The following is a 21,804-nucleotide window of genomic DNA, read 5'->3' as shown; positions in this document are numbered from 1 at the left end:
AAGGCAAGCAGAGAAAGACTTTATACAGTTATAGATTATAAATATGATATAAATGAATAAAGAATGTTATCCTTTTAGCCACATGTAATTCCCAGGACTTCTCAAAAGGCCCTGTCATGTTGTCAAATCTAAGAGTCACTACAAACAGTGTAACAGTCTAGTTCATTCTGCACAACTGTGCAGCTTTCCCTGCAGCCCTGCTTCTGCTGCTGCATGAATAAGTGAAAAGTTACTTAAATATCTCACACCCTCTGCATCAGCCATATAAAAAGGCAGCAGACATGACAGGCCTTTTCTGCATGCCAACTTGGAGAGATGTATGTTCATGCAACCTGGGCTGGAAATATCTGGAGCTTACATTACGTCTCCCTCCGCTAGTTTTACCGCTGACTGTTTTTACTTTGAGGCCGCAGTCCATTCTGAAGCTGGTCATTACTGCTGTGATTAAGGTCAATTATCGTATCTGGATGTCCTTGTTTAAGATATTAGCGAACCCTTTCTTTTCTCCCCTTTTTTTTTTTTTTTTTGCAGTTCAGTAAAAAGCACAACCTTGAAATGACTAAATCTTTTTAAGCCTGACCTTTAAATGTGGAAATATGTTTTGTGTAAACCGTTGCTACAGGACAACAATCTGATCAAAGATGAGTGAGAGAACAAACAACACTTAGAGGTCTGTTATGTATCATTGATCATGTCATTAGTGGCATCTGTCAGGGACTGGTTATACTTGGCAGCAAGTTTGCTGCTAGTTTTAGAAGCAGGAAATGTTGGAAAATGTTTGGGTCAAAATCTTTGAAAAGGACAAAAACCATCATAGCAAGACAACTGGGTTAAAGTGTCTTAAAGTAACAGGTGATCCTGGTATGTAGTGCTAAAGACCTACCAAACATAGTCCAATCAAAGACAACCAGGAAACTGGCAGCAGGTTAATGGACAACCAAGCTGACATCATACTAACCCCTGTCCACCTCTTAGGATGCCTGCATTGGGTTTGTGAGGGTCAAAGCTAAACCATATAAACCAAGAAGTCTGCTGATCTGTTGAGAGAATTTGATAAATATGTGGACCACCACAGGTATGCATGTCATTTACCTGAAGAAGACACATCAGCATGATCTCATTGCCCAGAATGTCCTGAACATGAACCACATTACTCCACTTTCTGAATAAGCTTCTTCAGCAGGATGATGCATTTTGTCTGACAGCCAAAATAGCTCAGGAATGGTTTGAGGATCATTACAGACATTTTACAGTAGTCACTTGGCCTCTTAAAGCAAAAGCTCCCAGTCTGATGAGCAGCTGTAGAGTGATGTTGAAACAAACCAAGCAAACAATGGACAAATAAACTCACAACATACAGGACTTATGTACCGATGTCAACTTAGTACCTCATTTACAAGACACTGCCGCAGGTCCTGCGGAGACCATGACCCTTCATGTGGCTTTTCACTGTTTAAAGTTAATCTTTCAATTGTTTGTACTTTATTGTGTTGTGTTTATGTTATGAAAGATTAATAAATGTGATCATGCGTAATCATGTCCCCCCTCATTTCCCTTTCTGTTGCAGTCATACTGACCGATGAGGAGGTTCAAAGGAAAAAGGAAATGATAATGAAGAGGAAGGAAGAGGAAGCAGCTCGTGAGGCGATGAGGCCACGGCTGAATGAGGAGCAGGCTCGAATGATCTCCAGCCTTGTGGAAGCTCACCACAAGACCTACGATGCCTCCTATTCCGACTTCTCCCGCTTCAGGGTTCGTCCGGCACAGTTATTCCTTTTCTTAAACCACACATGCATTATTATTCGGGAAGGTAAAACTGCAGGTCAGAAAATATTTCATTCTGTAAGCCATTCGGGATGATGGGAAAAATGCGTATTACAATTCAAAGCTCAGACTAATGTTGTCCAGTTGTCATACTTTGATTGCACCTTCAGAAGATAAAAAGCACAGATTAGATTTTCCTTGTGAGTTAGTTATCATTTCTTGCTGGGAACATGAACAAAACACATGGAAGTGAACGTACAGTAAAGTCCAGGGTTTATAACGTCCATATGGAACAGGTTGATTCATACATGATGTTTTGAACTGGATTTTAATCTTTGTCATTATTTGATCTGTTAATTTGTGGTGTGGAGTTTTAACAGTCTGAGTTATCACACAACTTGCATCTAGACAGGCCTAAAAGTGTGATCATCACTAACTGTCTGTGGTCAAACTACAGATGAGGGAAATCTAAATAATTAAAATTTTAACGGTCATAGTCCAAAAACACTGTCATATTTTAGCTTCATAAAAAGTATTGCATCATCTCTCTGTCATTCACAATCTACCACAGAGCATTTCATTAAGACCTCAGACTAGTATGTGCAAAAGTGGCATTGTATGTATCTGTTAGGTGAATAGTAATAATATTCATGCTTAGTTTCCTAGTCTGAATCCATTGGAACACGTCCTCTGTAGCGAAAAACTGTTAAAAACTAAAATCCTGAGAAACAATGACTTGATTTTACTGAAACATTGCATTAATGATACTTTTCTCTCCTTGGTTTTCATGTTTTGTCTTACTGAATATTGCACAAAATAACGCTCCCCTCTGTTGTTTCCTCCTGTGCAGGCGTAGAGCTCACATCTCAGCTGGTAGCTGGATGCGATTTTCGCAGTGTGTTAAGACACACAGCAGGAAAATCTTTCCTCTCTGTTGTTCCTTGACATCAGTTCAGTGTATAAAAAGCCTAAAGCAATGAGTACTGAACTGAAACCTTTGCGTAGATTTGAAAGCAAATCAAGGCTGTTTATTTGAGACAAAGTTAACCTGAATTTCCTTAAATACCCATCAGTGCATTTTTAATAAAGAATATACTAACAGGTACCAGATGGGTATCAGTCTAATACTATGTTGTTTACTTATAGTTGGGATAAAAAAAAAGTCCTCTGTTACTACAGAACCCAATACCAGTGTAAAAAAACTAGAGTTTGCCATGGTAACATTTTTATAACATGTTGATATATTGAAAAAACTGAATTTTTCATTGTCTTGGTGGGAGAATCCACCAAAAAACAGCTTTATCTTCCTCATCTATTGGGACCGACAGCTTTCAAGCCTTACATTTACTGGAGGATCTACTTTATATACAACACAATTAGCCAATCAGCTGTCACATCTGACACTGTGGTCCACACTCTTTACCAGTTAACTGTAATGGGATTTAAAAGTGCTCATATTGGTGCTCTGTCTCGGCAAGTACTCAAATGTAAGTACTTGTACTTCGTTCTAGACATTTATTCTTACATAAACAACAGAAACATCATGCATGGGAGTTTACAGAGAAGCAGTGAAGCTCATGAGTGTGAGGCGGTCCATGAAAGGCTGGTGCTACACTCTTATGACCCGCTTTGCTCACTACAACACATTCAGCACACTCTCTCAATCATGTGCTTAAGCTTGAACACACACTGCTGCCGGAGCTGCTGTCAGCAGTTTGTGTTGTCAATATGTCAGTCGGGCATTCGCACACATTATCGGATTTCCAGCAAACCTTCCAGCAAACATTTTCTTCCTTTTAATCTTCCAAAAACAAAAGTTCTTTATAGTCTAAAGCAGGATTTGTGAGTTTGCAGGAAAATGAGACAACAGTTCCAGTGATCCTGGTTATGTGAAACAGGCTAGTGGTGTGTGAACTTAACATGGACACACTGTGTATTATATCACCAGCTGAATTAGCTATTAATATTTGTGTTTTTTTCTTTTAATTTTGCGTATATTTTGTAGCCTCCAGTGCGTGAAGGCCCGGTAACACGCAGTGCCAGCAGAGCTGCTTCCCTTCACTCTCTGTCTGATGCCTCCTCTGATTCATTCAACCACTCACCAGGTGAGTCAAATAAAGACCCCTTCTTTCATGGTTAACCAAGAACAAAACCTGTTAGTACTGAATTACTTAAAGCAGACAAGAACAAACTGCACAACTTCATCCATAATAAAATTCATTAGAGTTTATTTGCAGAACACGTTTTTGTTTCTGTTTTTCTTCATTGCCAGAGTTTTTGTTTATTTATCTCTGATGTGTCCTTGCCGCTGCTCCAAGCACATGTTACATAAATGTTGAACTAACTGTGCCTCCTTGCTCAACAAATGTCAGCTTGACAAGTCATTTGCAAACTTCTTTCTCTTCTTCAAACAGAGTCAGTGGACACCAAGATGAACTTTAGCAACCTGCTGATGATGTACCATGATGGCGCAAGCAGTCCAGACTCCAGTGAGGAGGACACAAAGCTCTCCATGCTGCCCCATCTGGCTGATTTGGTGTCTTACAGCATCCAGAAAGTCATCGGCTTCGCGAAGATGATCCCAGGCTTTAGGTATGAATAAAAAGCATCGTAGTAGCTGAGTTTGATTATGAAAATTCACAGACGTAAGTAAGTAAAGGTTTATTTATATAGTGCCTTTCATGATAAAAAAAATCACAAAGCACTTCACAACAAAACACAAAAACTTTAAAACAACATAAAAAACATCAAGTAAGAACATAAAAACAAATAAAACTAAGTAAAAGCAAGATTAAAAAGATGTGTCTTTAGCTGCTTTTTAAAAGAGATCATTTTGGTCATATCTACTGTGTTCCCATTGATTAAACAAAAAAAAGCATCCTGTGAGCCTCACTGATGATTTTCCCATTTACACCAGATTTGATCAAGCACTTTGTGGACGGTAGGATGAATTGACCTGCAGCTGTTTTAGACAGTAGTTAATCATTTGATCTTTTTAGTTACAGGTTAAAAAAGTGAAGGATCCTTGTTCCTGTTGGTTTCAGAAAACTGACATTTCCCCTTGTTGTACAGAGAACTAGTTGACCTGGAGACGTGTTTTGTGGTCAAAATACCTTCAAGACTTGACGCTAGAACTTTTGACAACTTTGTCAAATAAAAGCCTTGATAATCTATTACTTTTCCTACGTTACTTTTACTTTTCATTATAACTCATTTTAATCTTTATTATGTAAAGAACAAAAGAACTATGATAATTTCTATTTACGGGGTACATCATATTGGGTATTGGGCCGATTTTTGAAATGCCGATATCCCCACTCACCCCCACCTACTTGCCTCAAATGAGTCGTTGAGCTGAGGAAATTTTGACTATTTCAGCCACTGGTGGTCATTTTAACTGCACAGGATTTTGCTCTGTTCAATTTTTAGTATCTTGTTGGTCTGGATCAGATGACGTGGAAGTATTCTGTACAGAAAGTATACTCAATTTGATCCTATGAGGTCCACAATCCATCTGGTGTTCCATGCATTCCTGCTTCACCACACCTCAATATAAATATCTGGATCTAACAACCAAACAAAAAAATCAGGTTCTGCACAATGACTCATTAATTTGAATCAGCCGTGTTAGAGCGAGGATACATGGAAAACCTGCTGGATAATGCTAGTAAATAGCCTAGTTGTTTTAGTAGTTAATGAATTGTGCTTGTTTTTAGTGTTAATAGTGTATTTAATACAAATTTTAGGTAAACAGCATTTCACAAATAGCTAAGGCTATTAGCTCTAGTCGTCCGTCCGTCCTCCCCCCTGCTGTTGAGATCTGCTACTTATTTCTGGTTATGTCTGATTACTTGGTAAAAATGCTTCCCACCTACAAAAACAATTTTTGCTGCCGACATGTATGCAAGACATTAATAGGTGAGATGCAAACAAGCAGGCTCTTCCAAGAATGCACTGGAACAGGCTGCAGCTTCATAAAGACATGCTAAACTGAGCGATGAATCTAAAAATGTACACACATCTGAAGACCGTAGAAGAATATAAATGGCTTACCTGCCGCATGGGTGTACATAATGCACATGTGTGCAACAGTCATGACGAAATTTTGACTGAGAAATTATTGTAATTTGAAAAGTTGATGAAAATTATGTGAATAAAATATCAAACAAAAGTAATTCATTTAGTCACTTCAGTACTATACCCAATAGTCCTACCAATGCTGCATAGTATAAGTAAAAACACTCAATGTCATACTTTATTAGAACAATCACCACATGATTGACACAAAAAAAAAAAAAGAAAAAAAGATCACCACATGACTTGAACATATAGGACAAATGTCAGGCATTTTGTCTTAGAAAGATTGCATCTGCTTGTGCATTTATTTGTCGTCTGGTTGTCAGACAAATTCATAACTTTGCAGTAGAGATTCGTTATAAAAACGGTCAAAGAAGCTCAAGCGGCACAAAAAACCCAGAAAGAAAAACAAGAAGGCCTTTGCTGCCCTCTGTGTTGCCTGACAACATAAAGACATAAAGACACACACTTGCATGTTTTTCTAGCTAATGTTCAGATTGTTTAGAAGAAAATTTGGCTCCCAGTTAACAGTTGAAGGATGACTTTCTAAAAATGCATGTTGTCATTATATCGTGTTCAAGTGAAACTCTCATTATAACCAGAAAAAAACAAGATGTGATATAATGATTGTACATGCTTTACTCACACAGGAACATGCATTCTCATTTGGTGAAGTAAAACTTATCTGCTGAATGGATCTCATTGTGGGCTGGAACAATGTGCTACATGTACTAGCAATAAACACAGTGTGACAACATTTAGATTCCACTTGATGTGCATGACTCATGTTTTTATATTCTCTGTTTATTTGCACAACAAAACTTCAGACTTTAGCTGTGGTTTTAAGAAGACATTGTGCAGCATTTAAATACAGATATTATAACATTATATTAGTATTACTCATGAACTTCCAAATGTTTTCTGTCAAAAATCAATAGTTTTACTCAGTGTGCTTTAAATTAGTCGCCTGTCAGTGACTTCAACTGTGTTTTGTGCCTTTCTGGCCAGTGTGCAAACAGAATAAAATTTAAACTTTTTGCCTTAATTCGGTAAGCATAAGCACATAATGAGCCATTAATTGTATCATTATTTTGGCATTACACGTTATTTTACAATTAAAAATGTTCTTGTCTTTGCTCATTGGTAAAGAAGCATTGTAATAGAATAAAGCTCCACGATGAGCTGTAATTGGTACATTTATTGATCTAGCACTATAAATATGCTGTGACTTTAGCATTTGATTAACAAAAGTAAAATAAACATGGGATTAGGATGTTTTTGAATGCAAGAAACGATAATCTGACTGATGTTGCTAAAGCACTGGCTGAACACATTTATACTTTATACTTTAAGTCCCTCTTGGTACACAACTGTGTGTTTTTACTGTGTTTTCCAGAGAGCTGACAGCAGAAGATCAGATTGCTTTGTTGAAGTCGAGTGCCATTGAGATCATCATGCTGCGCTCAAACCAGTCATTCAGTTTGGAGGACATGTCCTGGAGCTGTGGGGGACCTGACTTTAAATACTGCATCAATGATGTTACAAAGGGTTGGTTGAACGTTGCTGTCATTTACACAAACATCACAGTAGAGCTACTCAAACAGGACTGGCGCCGATTTGGTTTTTTTTTTACTATATCAGCAGCTTGTGAATTAAATTTGGCTTTCCTTTGTATGACATTGCACATGAAAACTGGTTTTTGTTTAGGCTGATGAAACAATTTAAATCTTTTTCTGCCTCTTTAATGTAAGCAGAGTCTTAAAAGTTGACTCCCACGCTGCTTCTCTGTACACTCTTACACTTTACTGTGAGGTTTTGAATTCAGGTATTTTCATGGACTCAGTAAAGCAGCCACAAACACACACTGTACTCGTTCATTCTTACACGCAAGGCAAAAAAGTAATGCTCTCTGTCCGCAATGTGTAAATACACAGAGAGAGCAATGAGTCTCCTTTGAAGCTGTCTACTGCATAAACTGTGTTTTCATTCATAAGCCATCAGAAAGCCGCAATATATATTTTCCCGGATTAGTGCAAGAAAATGTAACTGACTCTGCAGCGCTAACAGTATGTTTTTGTCATCCTCCACAGCGGGTCACACCCTCGAGCTGCTGGAGCCGCTGGTGAAGTTCCAAGTTGGTCTGAAGAAACTCAACCTGCACGAGGAGGAACACGTGCTGCTCATGGCCATCTGCTTGCTGTCTCCAGGTACTGCTGGTGTTTTTGTGTCTTCTTGATGTTGGTTTTATTTTTCCAGTATGCTATAAAAACTGAAACTAGAAGTGGTGAGATGGTTTACTGGATGCTAACCTATCATCAAAGTGTAAGTTTGCATTTTGACCCAGATTCACCCTGATAATACTGTGTGTGTGTGTGTGGTGCTGCCAGTAATAAATGTAAAACCTTTTCCTGGAAGAGGAGCTTCTCTCCTCACCATGTGAAAAAGTGAAAACAGAACGTACAGTGAATATATGACTTCAGACACATTGGAATATTCAAGTCAGCAAGAACCAATTAAAAGTAGGACATTAGAGGCTGCAGGTTGGAAGATATATATATATATATTTTTTTTTTTTTTTAACTCTGGTTGACTATTATGATTGTGTTTCTTGAATTTCAAGTATCCCAATAAAACCGTAAGCAATCATGCATGGTTACAGTACAAGGTGAGACTTCTACAGCATGACTGTTTTACATTCAGGACAAAGTTAATAAACAGGAAAATAGCGGCACCAGAATATGTTTTTTTTTTTTATATATAAGATTAAAGTAGTTTAAGATATTTCATCACCCCTGTTCTTAGATCAGCTTCATCTGCATGTATTGTCATTTGTGTAACTGAAATAACCCTAAAATTACCAATAACATTACATGATACAATAGCATTTGTTGTCATCATGTCAGTACAACAACATTTTAATAGCAATCACTTGAAAATGTACTCAGTGAGACACACTTAAAAACATAAAACATAAAAATGAATAACTTAAATTCTATCAGAAGACATTGCGCTCTGCTGTCAATGTGGTTTATTTATTTACAACTAGGTAGGGGTATGTTTAAGAGTAGTGTTGGAAATTGATGTTGTTTGGGTTTGTGTATGAGTGTGTATGCGTTTGAGTGTGAGAAGGGAGGGGCTGATGAATTTTCTTTGTTGTGTTTTTATATCACTTTGTGTTGCATTTTATTGTGCTTTATTAAGTTTATAAAGTTTATTTATAAAGTGCTGTATAAATAAAGTTTGATTTGTTTGAAGTGTTTTAGCAAGAACTTGAGTTCAGAATAGCAACAGGAAAAAAAAAAAAACACTAAATCTGTTAGTTCCATACATTACCTGTCTATAGCTGTGTATCCGTTACAGTATTTTCCTGATTTGCAGGTGTTTCCATTGAATTGTGTTTAACGCATAAGCTTCAGTTCTCTTAAAATCTCATCAGCTGGACGGGATTTAGTGAGAATATGTGAGGTAGCCATGTAACGTTATTTAGGTTTTTTTTTTTTTTTTACTTGCTGTGGAGAAATTTCCATGGCTTTTTAAAGCCTTTCTCCCTCATTCCCTTTTCCAATTAAAACTTTGCTGTTTGTTACATACTCCACCATGTTTAACAGAAATGAACTGGTCACATGACCCCTACGTCACGTCCTGGGAACGTAAATACAAAATAAGTGTTTCCATTGCACAATAATATCCCTCCATCTTTTAATAACTGGTTAGATATTCTTAACATAAACCTCTTTCTTTTTTTTTTTTTTTTTTTTTTTTTAGCAATTTCTTTTGATATTTTCTTTGTGTAATCCAAACCAAAGTGACCCGAAAAAATTATTTGACCCTTCGTCTTCACTACAACCATTTTACAATGCAAGGTATTCTCTTCCTTAGATAAGAATTATCTTGTTATAATTGAACCTTATGAATACTAACGGCATGTTTTTCTCTATATGAGGCTCTTACATATGTGGTTAGTTAAACGTAGCCATTGATTGTTTTTTTTTTTCTTTTGGTCTTTGTCTGGGCGGCGTTCATAACGTGCTATATGTCACTCAGAAAACAAGACAATTGATAAATGAACATCTGCTGAGAACAGGGAGGATGTTGTAGAGGAAAGATAACATCAAGGTCACACAGAAGAAGTAAATGGGTGCACATACCACAGCTGAAATGTTTTTTCCAAAGTAAAATACCTTTAAATAACGGGAGCAAAAGCTGTTCAAATCTTTGTGTGGGTTGGAGTTGTGAAGCCAGAGTGTACAGTTCAGGTTTAGGAACATTACATGTTTGGTGAACTAGTTCTAGCAAATAATGTGTATTATTACAAAGTTATCTGTTTAGTTAAGCCTTTTTTCATTGCAAAAATACAGTTGAGAAAATGCACACTGTTGTAGGGAACACCTCACGAAATAAAACAAATACTGTACTCTGACGTGTACTTCTGTCATTCCAGCTAAAAACCCCATTTCCTCAATTTCCCCCTTTTTATTGTCTAATTGCAGACCGTCCAGGTGTGCAGGACCACGCCCGCATAGAGCAGCTCCAGGACCGTCTGTCAGAGGCCTTGCAGGCCTACATCCGGGTCAACCACCCAGGCGGACGCCTCCTCTACGCCAAGATGATCCAGAAGCTGGCTGACCTGCGCAGCCTGAATGAGGAGCACTCCAAGCAGTACCGCTCGCTCTCCTTCCAGCCGGAGCACAGCATGCAGCTCACCCCGCTGGTGCTGGAAGTGTTCGGCAGTGAGGTGTCATAGCGGAGGAGGAGACGAGTGTGCATCTGTACACACATCCATCACACACAGGATAATTAACCAATCCGCGCTGCCTTCCCCTCGACAAAACTGCAGCCTTTATAAAACCCTGGACATGTGGGAGAACGATGGATGATCACATATGTAGACGGTTATCTTCACCTCTTTATCTATCAACCCCCTCCCCCTCGTTTTACCTCGAGCAGCAGAACTCAACCTTGACTGTTACTGGACCTCTAAATTCATAATTATAAGACATACAGATATTCTTGTGGTTTCAGCAGCAGTCAGTTTGTCAGATGATTTATCTGACATCTAAACAGGAAACTGCGTTCCAATTTAATGCAGATATCCTGACTCATTAACTTCCTCATCCTTCCCACAACCTATGAATGAAAAAAGAAAATCATCAACTCCCCCCCCCCCCCCCCCCCCCCCCAACGGAAACTACTTCCTGCAATTTCCTTCATAAAGTGATGACAGCTCGATGGATGTGACCATCATCTCCCTCTCACCGTCACCATCATAACATTTCTCCATGTTCACAACATGACCATGACGGAAATAAGTGCACAGATTTCCATCATTTACCCAAGCCGGGTAATAAACTAGGTGTAGATAGCTATAAACTATTGTGGGTTTACAGTTTAACAGCAAAGGCATCCAAATATATTAAACATCAGAAGTCATGCACAAGCTCGCACTAAATTCTTGGAAACTGCTTGGTTTATGGGTTTCAAAATACTTGGCTTTGATGGGAACGAGCAGGTGTTTGTGTGTGCGCGCCCCTGCCCAGTAAATCTCTACGTGCAAAAAGAAGTCTTAGTCTAATGAAATGAAGACACGTGTTTGAAAATGGCGGGAAGAAAAGGTGCAATTCAGAGGAACAAGAAACGGAGGAGGGGGCTGGGGGTGCGAACGTTGGATTTCCCTGTTAGCAAAGGAAGTTTAATAAAACAAGAATGTATGTATAATTCTATATAATTAAGAAATGATAAGTATAAGCTGATGTATGTGTGGATATGGTACCAGTCAAATGTCTGGACACCCCGTCCCCTCGTTCGATTGGGGGGCAGGGGGATTTCACACATTTGACCTGTACTGTACATAAAAACAAATACTTCTGAGAGTGTTAAATAATGTAGAGGATCTTAAGGCCCCTCCTCAGTTCTGTGTGTGTGTGTGTGTCATCTTTTAGAGGACATGTACACGCACACACTGAGAAGTGTGTGAGGAGTCCTTCTATTTTTGCTATATGTGTACAGTGTGTGAGAGTATTGATGGACCACAAGGGGGTGAACGTTACAGGCTTGTGTGAGGGTACGGTGCAATGAAGCACTTCTCTGTTGGACTTTCTCATTTTGGACCTGTGAAGTTTGTAGATTGACAAATAGTGATTATACAGTAATATTTGTTTGGCTGGTTGGATTGCTGCTAAGACAGAGCTAGAAAGTTGGATAGAAACCAGCTGCCAGCTGTTGCCTCAGGGATAGTTTGTCTGACGATATTGTGTACTTTTTATGGTGTGTGTGGCGTAAGCTTACAATCAGGAGACAGAGATTGTTTTTAAAGCTCTAGGCATCACTGTGATTTGTAATCATACAGGAAAAAACAGTATAAGGAAGCTAAGAGATACACTTTTCAGAAACGATTACCACGAGCTTCACATTCTTCGGACTTTCTGCTTATTTGAAAACTTATAATCGAGTTGATAAAAATTATGAGAACAGAAGAAGGTTTTTTAAATAGACTCCTCTCTGATGAAATGCTAGTTGATATCAGCCTTAAGTTTAAGGTTTTTTCAGGGCAAAGTGATTACTCTAAAGATGGTAGCAGTGTGTAGTTGTACAGCAGTGTATAGTTTTGTTGTTTTTGGAACGAAATCCTTTAGATGTCCTTATAAGCATTGCGGAGATAAAGGAAAAAAAAAAAACATGGTGATAAAGTTAAGCCTCTTACTTCTTTGTCACATTTATATCATTTCAACACCAGCCACATAAGCAAGGTTTTATCACTACTATATCACTACATATCATATCACATTTCTGTTGACATGGTGCATGCTCACCCTTCATGCAGGCCTGGATCACCCCCTTGTGGAGAAACTTTGTAAATACCACTTGCTAAGTCTGTACATAGAAACTAATGTAGGTATAATACTAAGAGAATTAAATTGTTGACAAGAAGATGCTCTGGAGATACAATGCTATATGCAATTAGGAGATGAACCCTAATGTTGTACTCAACTTGAATGGACAGAGGTGTCAAATGTGATCAATTTACTGAGTTATTTCGGGAAGTACTGACAAAACACTGCTAGGTTTGTGACCAGTATGACAGTTTTGTCTGTCATTATAAAGGAAAATTCACATTTGACCCATTTTTTTGTCAACAGAGTTATGATTTAAGGCAAATTTCAGTGATCAAAACAGGATGTCAAGCATTAATAAGTACCTTGATATAACCAAACTGACCATTATAGTCTGTCATCACCATCCCACACTGCTGGGACGGGCAAATCTGAAGCGTCGTAGCTGTAAAGGCAGTAAACATTCCAGTTGGCTACATCTCATGCAGGATGTGTACAGAATAATCCGTCTGAACCCTCTCTGGCAGCCTGTAAAGACTACCCAACAACTCAGTAAGTCATCACTTTTAGGCATCCTGTCTGTCCATTCCAAGCTTATGGATGTATGTTTTTTTCTCTCCTTCAATCAATAAGCTTTCAACAGTTACACAGTATAATCACGATATTTTCATTTTGGTGAACACCTGATTACCTGTCTGTCAAGATTGTCGATTTTAATGTGTGTCAGGGTTTCGCTGTCTAGCTGGTGCTTGGCTTTCTGCGCTGGAACATTGTTTTAATGAAGCAACATTGACCTCTGGAGCCTTTTCCAAGTGCAAGTGAACAAGCTCCCTGTCCCCAACTCCTCAGTTTCAAGTGAGCAAACTCTGAAAAGTCCTGGTTAACTCTCATTTGAACCGGAACGGGACACTGGTACCAGTCTACTTCCTTTTTGCAAATAGAAGGAAAGAGGTTTTCCTTGGAGTTGGACCTCCAAGGAAAAGAGCAGACTCATTTGTCAACGGAAAAGCAGTCCCCAACTTCTCCATCCATACATCTTCTTTTTCAGGACCTAATGTCAAAGACACTCAATGGATCATTAAGTAACACTGCCTCAACTTACGGACAGGATTCAGCCAGTGGCGACAGCTTTGGCGTGCCTCTTCGTTGATCAACCAGCCATCTAACCACCTCTTCTGCTACAATAGCCAGTTCAAGCAGGATTTCTCTTCATAGCTTTAAGTCAGCTGCCAGCCAAGCTCTGCTTTGGAAATCTGTGGTGCACCAAGGCCGAGTGTGTTTTTTTTTTGGGGGGGGGGGGGATTTAGGGAAACAGCTGCTGTGGAGCCGGACATGTCACTTGGTGTGAAAATGACCCGTTTGTCATGTTTGATCCAGAAAACCTTTGGATTAGACCTCCACCAGACTGTGCACATTCTGCATAAAGATCATAGAAGATGAAGTATTTTTCAAATGAGAATTGCCACCGGTAGACGTAGCGATGTGCTCTACAGGCAGAGTGTGCAGAGACTGACTGGGACATTGCCTCTTCAATCCCAAGTGTGAAATGATCATGCTTGTTACTCTGCCGCACTTCGCAGCTTTTAAAATTCAGATTTTTATCAATCATTGTATGTTGTCAAATAGTTGTTGAAACACTTTTTTTTTCCCCATTTGCATTCATTATCAACATCTACATCTGTTTTAAAAGTGGTGCAGGGCAGGGTAAAATGGGTAGAGACCTCACTTTTTAAGGTTCAGAGTTGATGTACTTCTGCTGTCCCATTGCCAAATACTGACTGTACTTTAAGGATAATTTCTTATTATTAATGATCAAATTTTGGGGTTAAAAAATGTAGATCATAAAAAATGACTTTCTATTTTTACATTTAAGGTCAACATCATAGCGGATTCTCGAGGTTATTATTAATATTATTATTATTATGATTATTATTATTATTGTTGTTGTTGTTCAAGTAACCTAAAAGAAAGTAAGTTTTCTGCCCTCTTTACCCCTCATCCCTTCAACCCAGGTCAGCAGCTCCACCTCAGTAGCCTTACTTACAGAGACCTCACTCAGCTGGAAACATGTTTACAGGATTACTCTTCACAACAGCCTTGTAAGGGAAACAAACACGAACTCATACCACACACACACACACACACTCAGACACACTACAACTCTCATCTCAACCAATCTCTGCAGTGTTTTTACATCAGATTTACAGTAATCTGGTGGCTAGCTATTGTAAAACGAGGGATGTCCAGTAGAATCCTGTTGCCAGTCGGTATACGAGAGGATCCCAATGTTTCTAAATGTCACTCTGCTTTACTGGGTCGCTCCTTAACTCTGCCTCATTCTGGATTTGCAGTCTTGACTGTTTCTTTGTTTCTACAAGCGAACGTTGTGCCACTGAGCTCGGGCACTTTGTTTAACCAAAAGTACTACCTCTCCTGCCTGCACATAGAAATTTAACATATTGCAGCATGATTGTGTCTAACACAAATTTAGAAATGTTTGTGTAAATGTACAATTGCTCTTTCTTTTTTTTTAATCTCTTTTCAAATGCTGGAATTATTTTTTTCTTTTTACCTCAAATCTCTGCATAAGCCTACAAATCTTAAATCTGCAGTGCGGAACTTTTTCCCCGGTTGTTGTTTATCTTCTTTTCCTAGACTTTTTCTCTGAGTCTCTTCTTTGTTGTTTTCTTCAAGTCTAGAGCATCAGATTTACCCCTTAACCATCGGGATAATGATCAAGTCTGTGGGGAAAAGTGTTTTTTCTTTTGTGTGTGTGTGTGCTGAAGTCCCAGAAGAGAGTTCTCTTACAGCCCCTGTGGATAATAAACAGATACAGTTCATTTATATTATTATTTTAATATAAAAGTGCTGATACCCTTTTTGATACCACAGCATTGTGTTGATACCATATTTCAAAACTACTGACAGATCGGCCAGTCTTTGCACATTGGCCTAAAACTCAAGATTTGAAATCACTCTTATAGAGATATTGTAGTGAAAGATGATCTCAGAAAGTAGAAGACAAATCTACTCACTGGACGTTAAAGAGCTTAAATCAGAACATTTTTAGTTCCTTTTCACTTTTGCAATTTTTCGTCTTGTGGTGCATGTTCACTGACCTGTCAAAGTCCTGCACTCCAGCTTTATTTTTTGCTCATCAGAGGCCTCTATAGCATCATTTTCTCACTGAAGTGTGTTAGTGAATGTTCAAAAGCTTTGCATGGAAGCAACTTTTCATTTACTTTGCAGCTGAAAGTGTCCAAATCATGTTGGTTCATCAGTGTCACGCAGAACAAAAGTTTTCAGACTGTTGTTTTTTTTTTGTTTTTTTTTTAGCATTAAAACGCACCTAATTGGGTTTATTTCTGTTCTGGCAACAGAAATGCATGGTAATCTCGCTATAGCTTCATAATACAACTGTTAACACAGAAAACAGACTAGTTAATGCGATAGCAGTTTAGAGTGATATTGTCTTTTTTTTTAAACCATAAATTATCCTACAAGCCTGGAACTTGCTTGTGCTCTTTGTACAAAACCTTAATCTATATTAACTTGGGTTTTTTTTTTTTTTTTTTTAATTAAGATTTAAACACAAAGAAAGGTTGGTGTGAACTTATGATAACTTCAGATAAAAGAGTAAAAAAAAAAAAAAAAGAAAATCTTTAAAATACCTAAACTTGCTTTAGTGGAATATAATGCTAAACTTGTGCCGTCTAGTTGTGTTCATTGTTTTGGTCCCCCAAAAAAAGAAAAAGAAACTGGAGTTCCCACCCAGTAAAGTGATTTCCAAACATCATCACTGCAGGTTTCCTGCATGCTTTCTCTTCTGAAGCTCTCCTCTAGTATCTGATTAGTTTTGCTACATTGGGATCCCAGTTTAGTTTTTCTAGTCGCAAAAAGTGTCTCGTTTTGTCCGGCATGGCGCACACTGCAGCTCAGCACTCTCTGCATTTTTCCGCTCTGGTTGTAAAAAATCTTGGTTTATTTGCCGCTTTCACTGAGTTTTCAGAAAAGCAGACGCTGTGAATAACACACCAAGCCTTCAGAACACACTCTTCTACTTGTTACGAGTCACTTCTTGGCTCACAGCTGGAAAAAGTTGTGTTTTAGACTCTGCTAGTATCTGACGTTTATGAGCGGCTTTGAGTAGATTTTGACTGTGGAATGATCATTTTCTCCAAATTAAATCATTTTTAAAGACACAGTTGTTTATTATATCAACATATTATCCATCTGTTGATCTTTTAGTAAGAACGAGGAAACCTATGAATTAAAGTTTATCCCTGGAAAAAAAATTCCTTTTGATGACAGCCAGAAGTTTTTCTTTTTTTTTTTTTCTTTTTTTTTCTTTTATTTTACACTGAAATTGTTTAGTTTGTATATTAATGACATTTAAATCAGCTCCAGTCTGTAAAAGCATACATGTTTGATCTGATCTTTATTGAAAATGTTTCATTAGAAGTTTCTGATTTGTAATGTTTTGGTCCCGAGGAGCATAAGTGGGTAAAAGTCAGCTTCTCCTCTGCTGTGACAGATGGACACGTTTCATTCATGACAGATGGTCATCTGTTGCTCTGATTGCATTTCTCTGCTACCTCTTTAAATATGCGCTTGCTCACACACTCACACACACACACACACACACACACACACACATGCACTTAACGACTGCACTCACAGGCGAACTCGTTGACTGAAAGACAGTAGACACATTACACTTGTTCAAACACACACACAGACACACAAGTGTGCACTTCTTGTTCCCTCACCAGCAGTTTTTTGCCAATGATGCACTTGTGTTTATGTCTCTTAAATGCTCTGCTAAACGTACGAAGTCTGAAAATGATTTGTCACCATTGTATGTGTTCTTTTTTTTTTTTTTTTTTTAACCTCTTATCTCTAAAAGAAGACCTGGGCCAGACAGGTGATTTGAAATAAATAGATTTTTAACTCGTGTACTTTTAGAAAGTTTCATGTCTTTTTAAAAGGAAACATAAATGCACATATTGCTCTGCTAAAGTTTTACCTTGGTGTGCCTAGAACCCACAGCCTTATTTTGGGACAATATCAGGGGTTTTAAACCAGAATACATGGTGTTCTGTATCAGACGGTTTCACTGAGTTTCAGTGGCTTTTTTTTCTTTTTTCTTTTTTTTTTCTCTGCTTTTTCTTTTTTGTTTTGTCTTTATTCATATCCAAACGTTTGTAAGCTTCTTCAGTTGTAACATTTTAAGTCAGCGGTAGCTTTCTAGTGGGAGGTGCGTGTCCTCATAAGGAGGTGCTACGTCAGTGTTAACACTGGTTGTGATTTATTCAGTACTTTTATTTATTCCCCTTTTGATTGAACATCTCATTTAATAAAAACAAAAAGAGTCAGCACAACTCAAATATTCTGCGCTGACTGCAGATTGCAATTAAACTGAATTTCATGTAATTTGACTTAATCCAAGCTTGTTTTTTTTTTTTTTTTAATGGATTCCAGTGAACTGACTTATCATCCTTGTGGGAGCAAATAAATAAATAAAAAATTCAATTCACTTTGTTTTCGCAGAGTCCCAGGATAAGTTTCTTTACCTCCACACATGCACACAATAAATTTCACCAGACCGTAGCGCTTCTAGCTGAAATTAGTCCCTTCAAAATCCACAGTTGCCATGGCATCGCTGTTGATGGCACCATCAATAGCCTTATATGAGAAGAATAGTTTTATTCATACAGTACCTTAACCAATGTCTGTCTTTGTGGTCGAATCACCGCCTGTTTGTTTTTTTTGTGTTGCTCTATTCTGTTTGTTCATTTTGAAGCTGATGCTTTTGATTACCTGTATTGTATGTAGTAAAATACTCATAATGTTTTGGGGGAATCACAAATAAAACAGCTGTACATAATGATGCATAACAGCTCTTGTGTTGCTGGTTCTTTTTTTTATTTTTTTATTTTTTTTTTAGCTTTTTTTTTGGCCTTCTAAAGGCTGCTTGTGTTCCTCAACACCTCAGAAAACCGCCTCGAGAGTGTTGCTGCAGCTTCATACGAAGGTCAAGCAAGGATAATTTTACAACACAGTTTTAACATTTAACTGTCTTTTCTGTACACTCCACAAGCAAAGAATTTTCTTGTACCTCCATTTTCTTTTCTGATCCAAAGGGTGATGTATTTTTCATTATTTTAATTATTTATGGACCTGCATAGATCACAAATATTAATCTGTGCTCAAAGTTAAAGCGAACACACTGAAAAGAATACTGAGTACACAGATGTATGTACATGTCTTTGGTCACTAGAGGGTAACAAGGTGCTGTTCATGTTGTGAACAGCTTGTGGATTTTTAAAGGGGTCTTTTACCTCTCATTAGACCTTTAAAATCAATGTGAACGTTTCCAAAACATTGTCATTTATTGATTTAAAGAAGAGATATTAATGAAGAATTCAAGCTTACTAATTGTCAGTATTGACAGGTATTAACACTTTCATTCATGAATGAATAAAAAACATGCAACATTTTTTTTAAATACAGTATTTTACCTCTACAGACATATGCAATACTTTTTTGTTTATTAGTGATATTTAAAATTGATAATTTATTATTTTAATGTATTATGTAAAGCATTTTAAAAAATTATATATAGTCTTAATTATATTATGTAAATATTCTATAAAATATAGATGTATCAGTTTCTTTTCATATAATAGCAAAGGCAAACTTGCGTGATTACATTATGTTCAGTTAAATCATATATACTGCTAAAAAATGAATAAAGGGAACACTTAAACAATATTGAATTGAACAATACAATGTAACTCCAAGTCAACCACACTTCTGTGAAATCGAACTGTCCACTTAGGAAGCAACACTGATTGACAATCAATTCCACATGCTGTTGTGCAAATGGAATAGACAACAGGTGGAAATTATAAGCAATTGGCAAGACACACCCGATAAAGGAGTGGTTCTGCAGGTGGTGACCACAGACCACTTCTCAGTTCCGATGCTTTCTGGCTGATGTTTTGGTCACTGTTGAAAACTGGTGGTGCTTTCACTCTAGTGGTAGCATGAGACGGAGTCTACAACCCACACAAGTAGCTCAGGTAGTGCAGCTCATCCAGGATGGCACATCAATGCGAGCTGTGGCAAGAAGGTTTGCTGTGTCTATCAGCGTAGTGTCCAGAGCATGGAGGTGCTACCAGGAGACAGGTCAGTACATCAGGAGACGTGGAGGAGGCCGTGGGAGGGCAACAACCCAGCAGCAGGACCGATACCTCCTCTTTTGTGCAAGGAGGAACAGGAGGAGCACTGCCAGAGCCCTGCAAACTAAGCTCCAGCAGGCCACAAATGTGCATGTGTCTGCTCAAACAGTCAGAAACAGGCTCCATGAGGGTGGTATGAGGGTCCGATTTCCACAGGTGGGGGTTGTGCTTACAGCCCAACACCGTGCAGGACGTTTGGCATTTGCCAGAGAACACCAAGATTGGCAAAATCGCCACTGGTGCCCTGTGTTCTTCACAGAGGAAAGCAGGTTCACACTGAGCACATGTGACAGACGTGACCGAGTCTGGAGACGCCGTGGAGAACGTTCTGCTGCCTGCAACATCCTCCAGCGTGACTGGTTTGGCAGTGGGTCAGTAATGGTGTGGGGTGGCATTGCTTTGGAGGGCCACATGGCCCTCCATGTGCTCGCCAGAGATAGGCTGACTGCCATTAGGTACCGAGATAAGATCCTCAGATCCCTTGTGAGACCATATGCTGGTGCGGTTGGCCCTGGGTTCCTCCTAATGCAAGACAATGCTAGACCTCATGTGGCTGGAGTGTGTCAGCAGTTCCTGCAACACGAATGCATTGATGTTATGGACTGGCCCGCACGTTCCCCAGACCTGAATCCAGTTGAGACATCTGGGACATCATGTCTCGATCCATCCACCAAGTTGCACCACAGACTGTTCAGGAGTTGGCGGATGCTTTAGTTCAGGTCTGGGAGGAGATCCCTCAGGAGAACATCCGCTGCCTCATCAGTAGCATGCCCAGGCGTTGTAGGGAGGTCATACAGGCACATGGAGGTCACACACACTACTGAGCCTCATTTTGACTTGTTTAAAGGACATTACATCGAAGTTAGATCAGCCTGTAGTGTGTTTTTCCACTTTCATTTTGAGTAAAACTCCAAATCCAGACCTCCATGGGTCGAAACGTTTAATTTTCATTGATAATTTTTGTGTGATTTTGTTGTCAAAACATTCAGCTATGGAAAGAACAAAGTATTTAATAAAAATATTTCATTCATTCAGATCTAGAACTTGTTACTTTAGTGTTTTTTTTAAGCAGTGTATTTATTTATTCTCCAGTGAGTGGAAACGTATTGGATGACTCACTAACATCCACTGAAGTGTTTTATTTACAAAAATATCCTCCTCATTGATAAATATGCAAGAAAAGGAAAAAAGCTTGTAAGTAGGTGTCCACTATATGGTCATGCATGAAAGGGTTAATGAATTGTTTGGTGATGTGCCTCTTTTAAGAACAAGGAAGCAAACAAAAATACACTTAAAGTTGTAGTGTGTTCTGCTTATGGGATATTTAATAACAGCACTATGTTTTTATAATTATAGACTCATGCAGGGATCAATCAGTGTGTTTTTAATTCTTTAGAAATAAGCAATTTGTATCCAAGGACATCACATGTCCCCCTCCCCATTAGTCAGCCAGTTTAAACCATCAGTATCCCCTAAGTGACAATCAAGACATTGGCACTAAAGAGAACATTTTACACTTTTCTCAGTTAGGATGGATCAGTTTTTGTCCCAGCATGTTACACACACACCCAACTCACACACACACACATCCTAAAAGGATGCACTAACACTAGAACACAAAAATTTCAAATCCCTGTTTCAGAATATCGTTGATTTACCAGATACTCAGATAACAGAATTGCACAATTTGGGACTGTCCCTGATTCTAATTTGTACTTAATTTTATTTTGTTTACTAATCAGCCATCTATCTAATGAACAATTTCCTGCCAGTAATACAAGCAGAGCTCACAATGTGGCTGAGGAAATTAAAAAAAAAAAGTTAACATAGAGTTATGTTATTTTTTTTCAATAATCACTTTCAGAAGTTATATTTCAAGAAATCCACTG

At 38.4% G+C, this 21,804-nt stretch overlaps 1 protein-coding gene across 1 annotated transcript in view; it reads left to right on the top strand.

The window, feature by feature from the left end:
- Nucleotides 1–10,585, top strand: part of LOC306755342 (vitamin D3 receptor A) — a gene marked incomplete at both ends in the record, with an annotated part of 21,166 nt that extends 10,581 nt beyond the window's left edge. The window contains 6 exons of the mRNA XM_079239699.1: nt 1,568–1,752; nt 3,770–3,869; nt 4,179–4,356; nt 7,238–7,389; nt 7,932–8,048; nt 10,332–10,585. Coding sequence (XP_079095825.1) covers nt 1,568–1,752; nt 3,770–3,869; nt 4,179–4,356; nt 7,238–7,389; nt 7,932–8,048; nt 10,332–10,585 — 986 coding nt within the window. The remainder of the gene's footprint in view (nt 1–1,567; nt 1,753–3,769; nt 3,870–4,178; nt 4,357–7,237; nt 7,390–7,931; nt 8,049–10,331) is intronic.
- Between the last annotated feature and the right edge of the window lie 11,219 nt (nt 10,586–21,804).

The sequence above is a fragment of the Telmatherina bonti genome (genome assembly GCF_933228915.1).
Source record: "Telmatherina bonti genome assembly, chromosome: 4".
Taxonomy (NCBI): Eukaryota; Metazoa; Chordata; class Actinopteri; order Atheriniformes; family Telmatherinidae; genus Telmatherina; species Telmatherina bonti.
The sequence above is the reverse complement of the archived record's forward strand: the minus strand, read 5'-3'. Positions and strand labels throughout refer to the sequence as shown.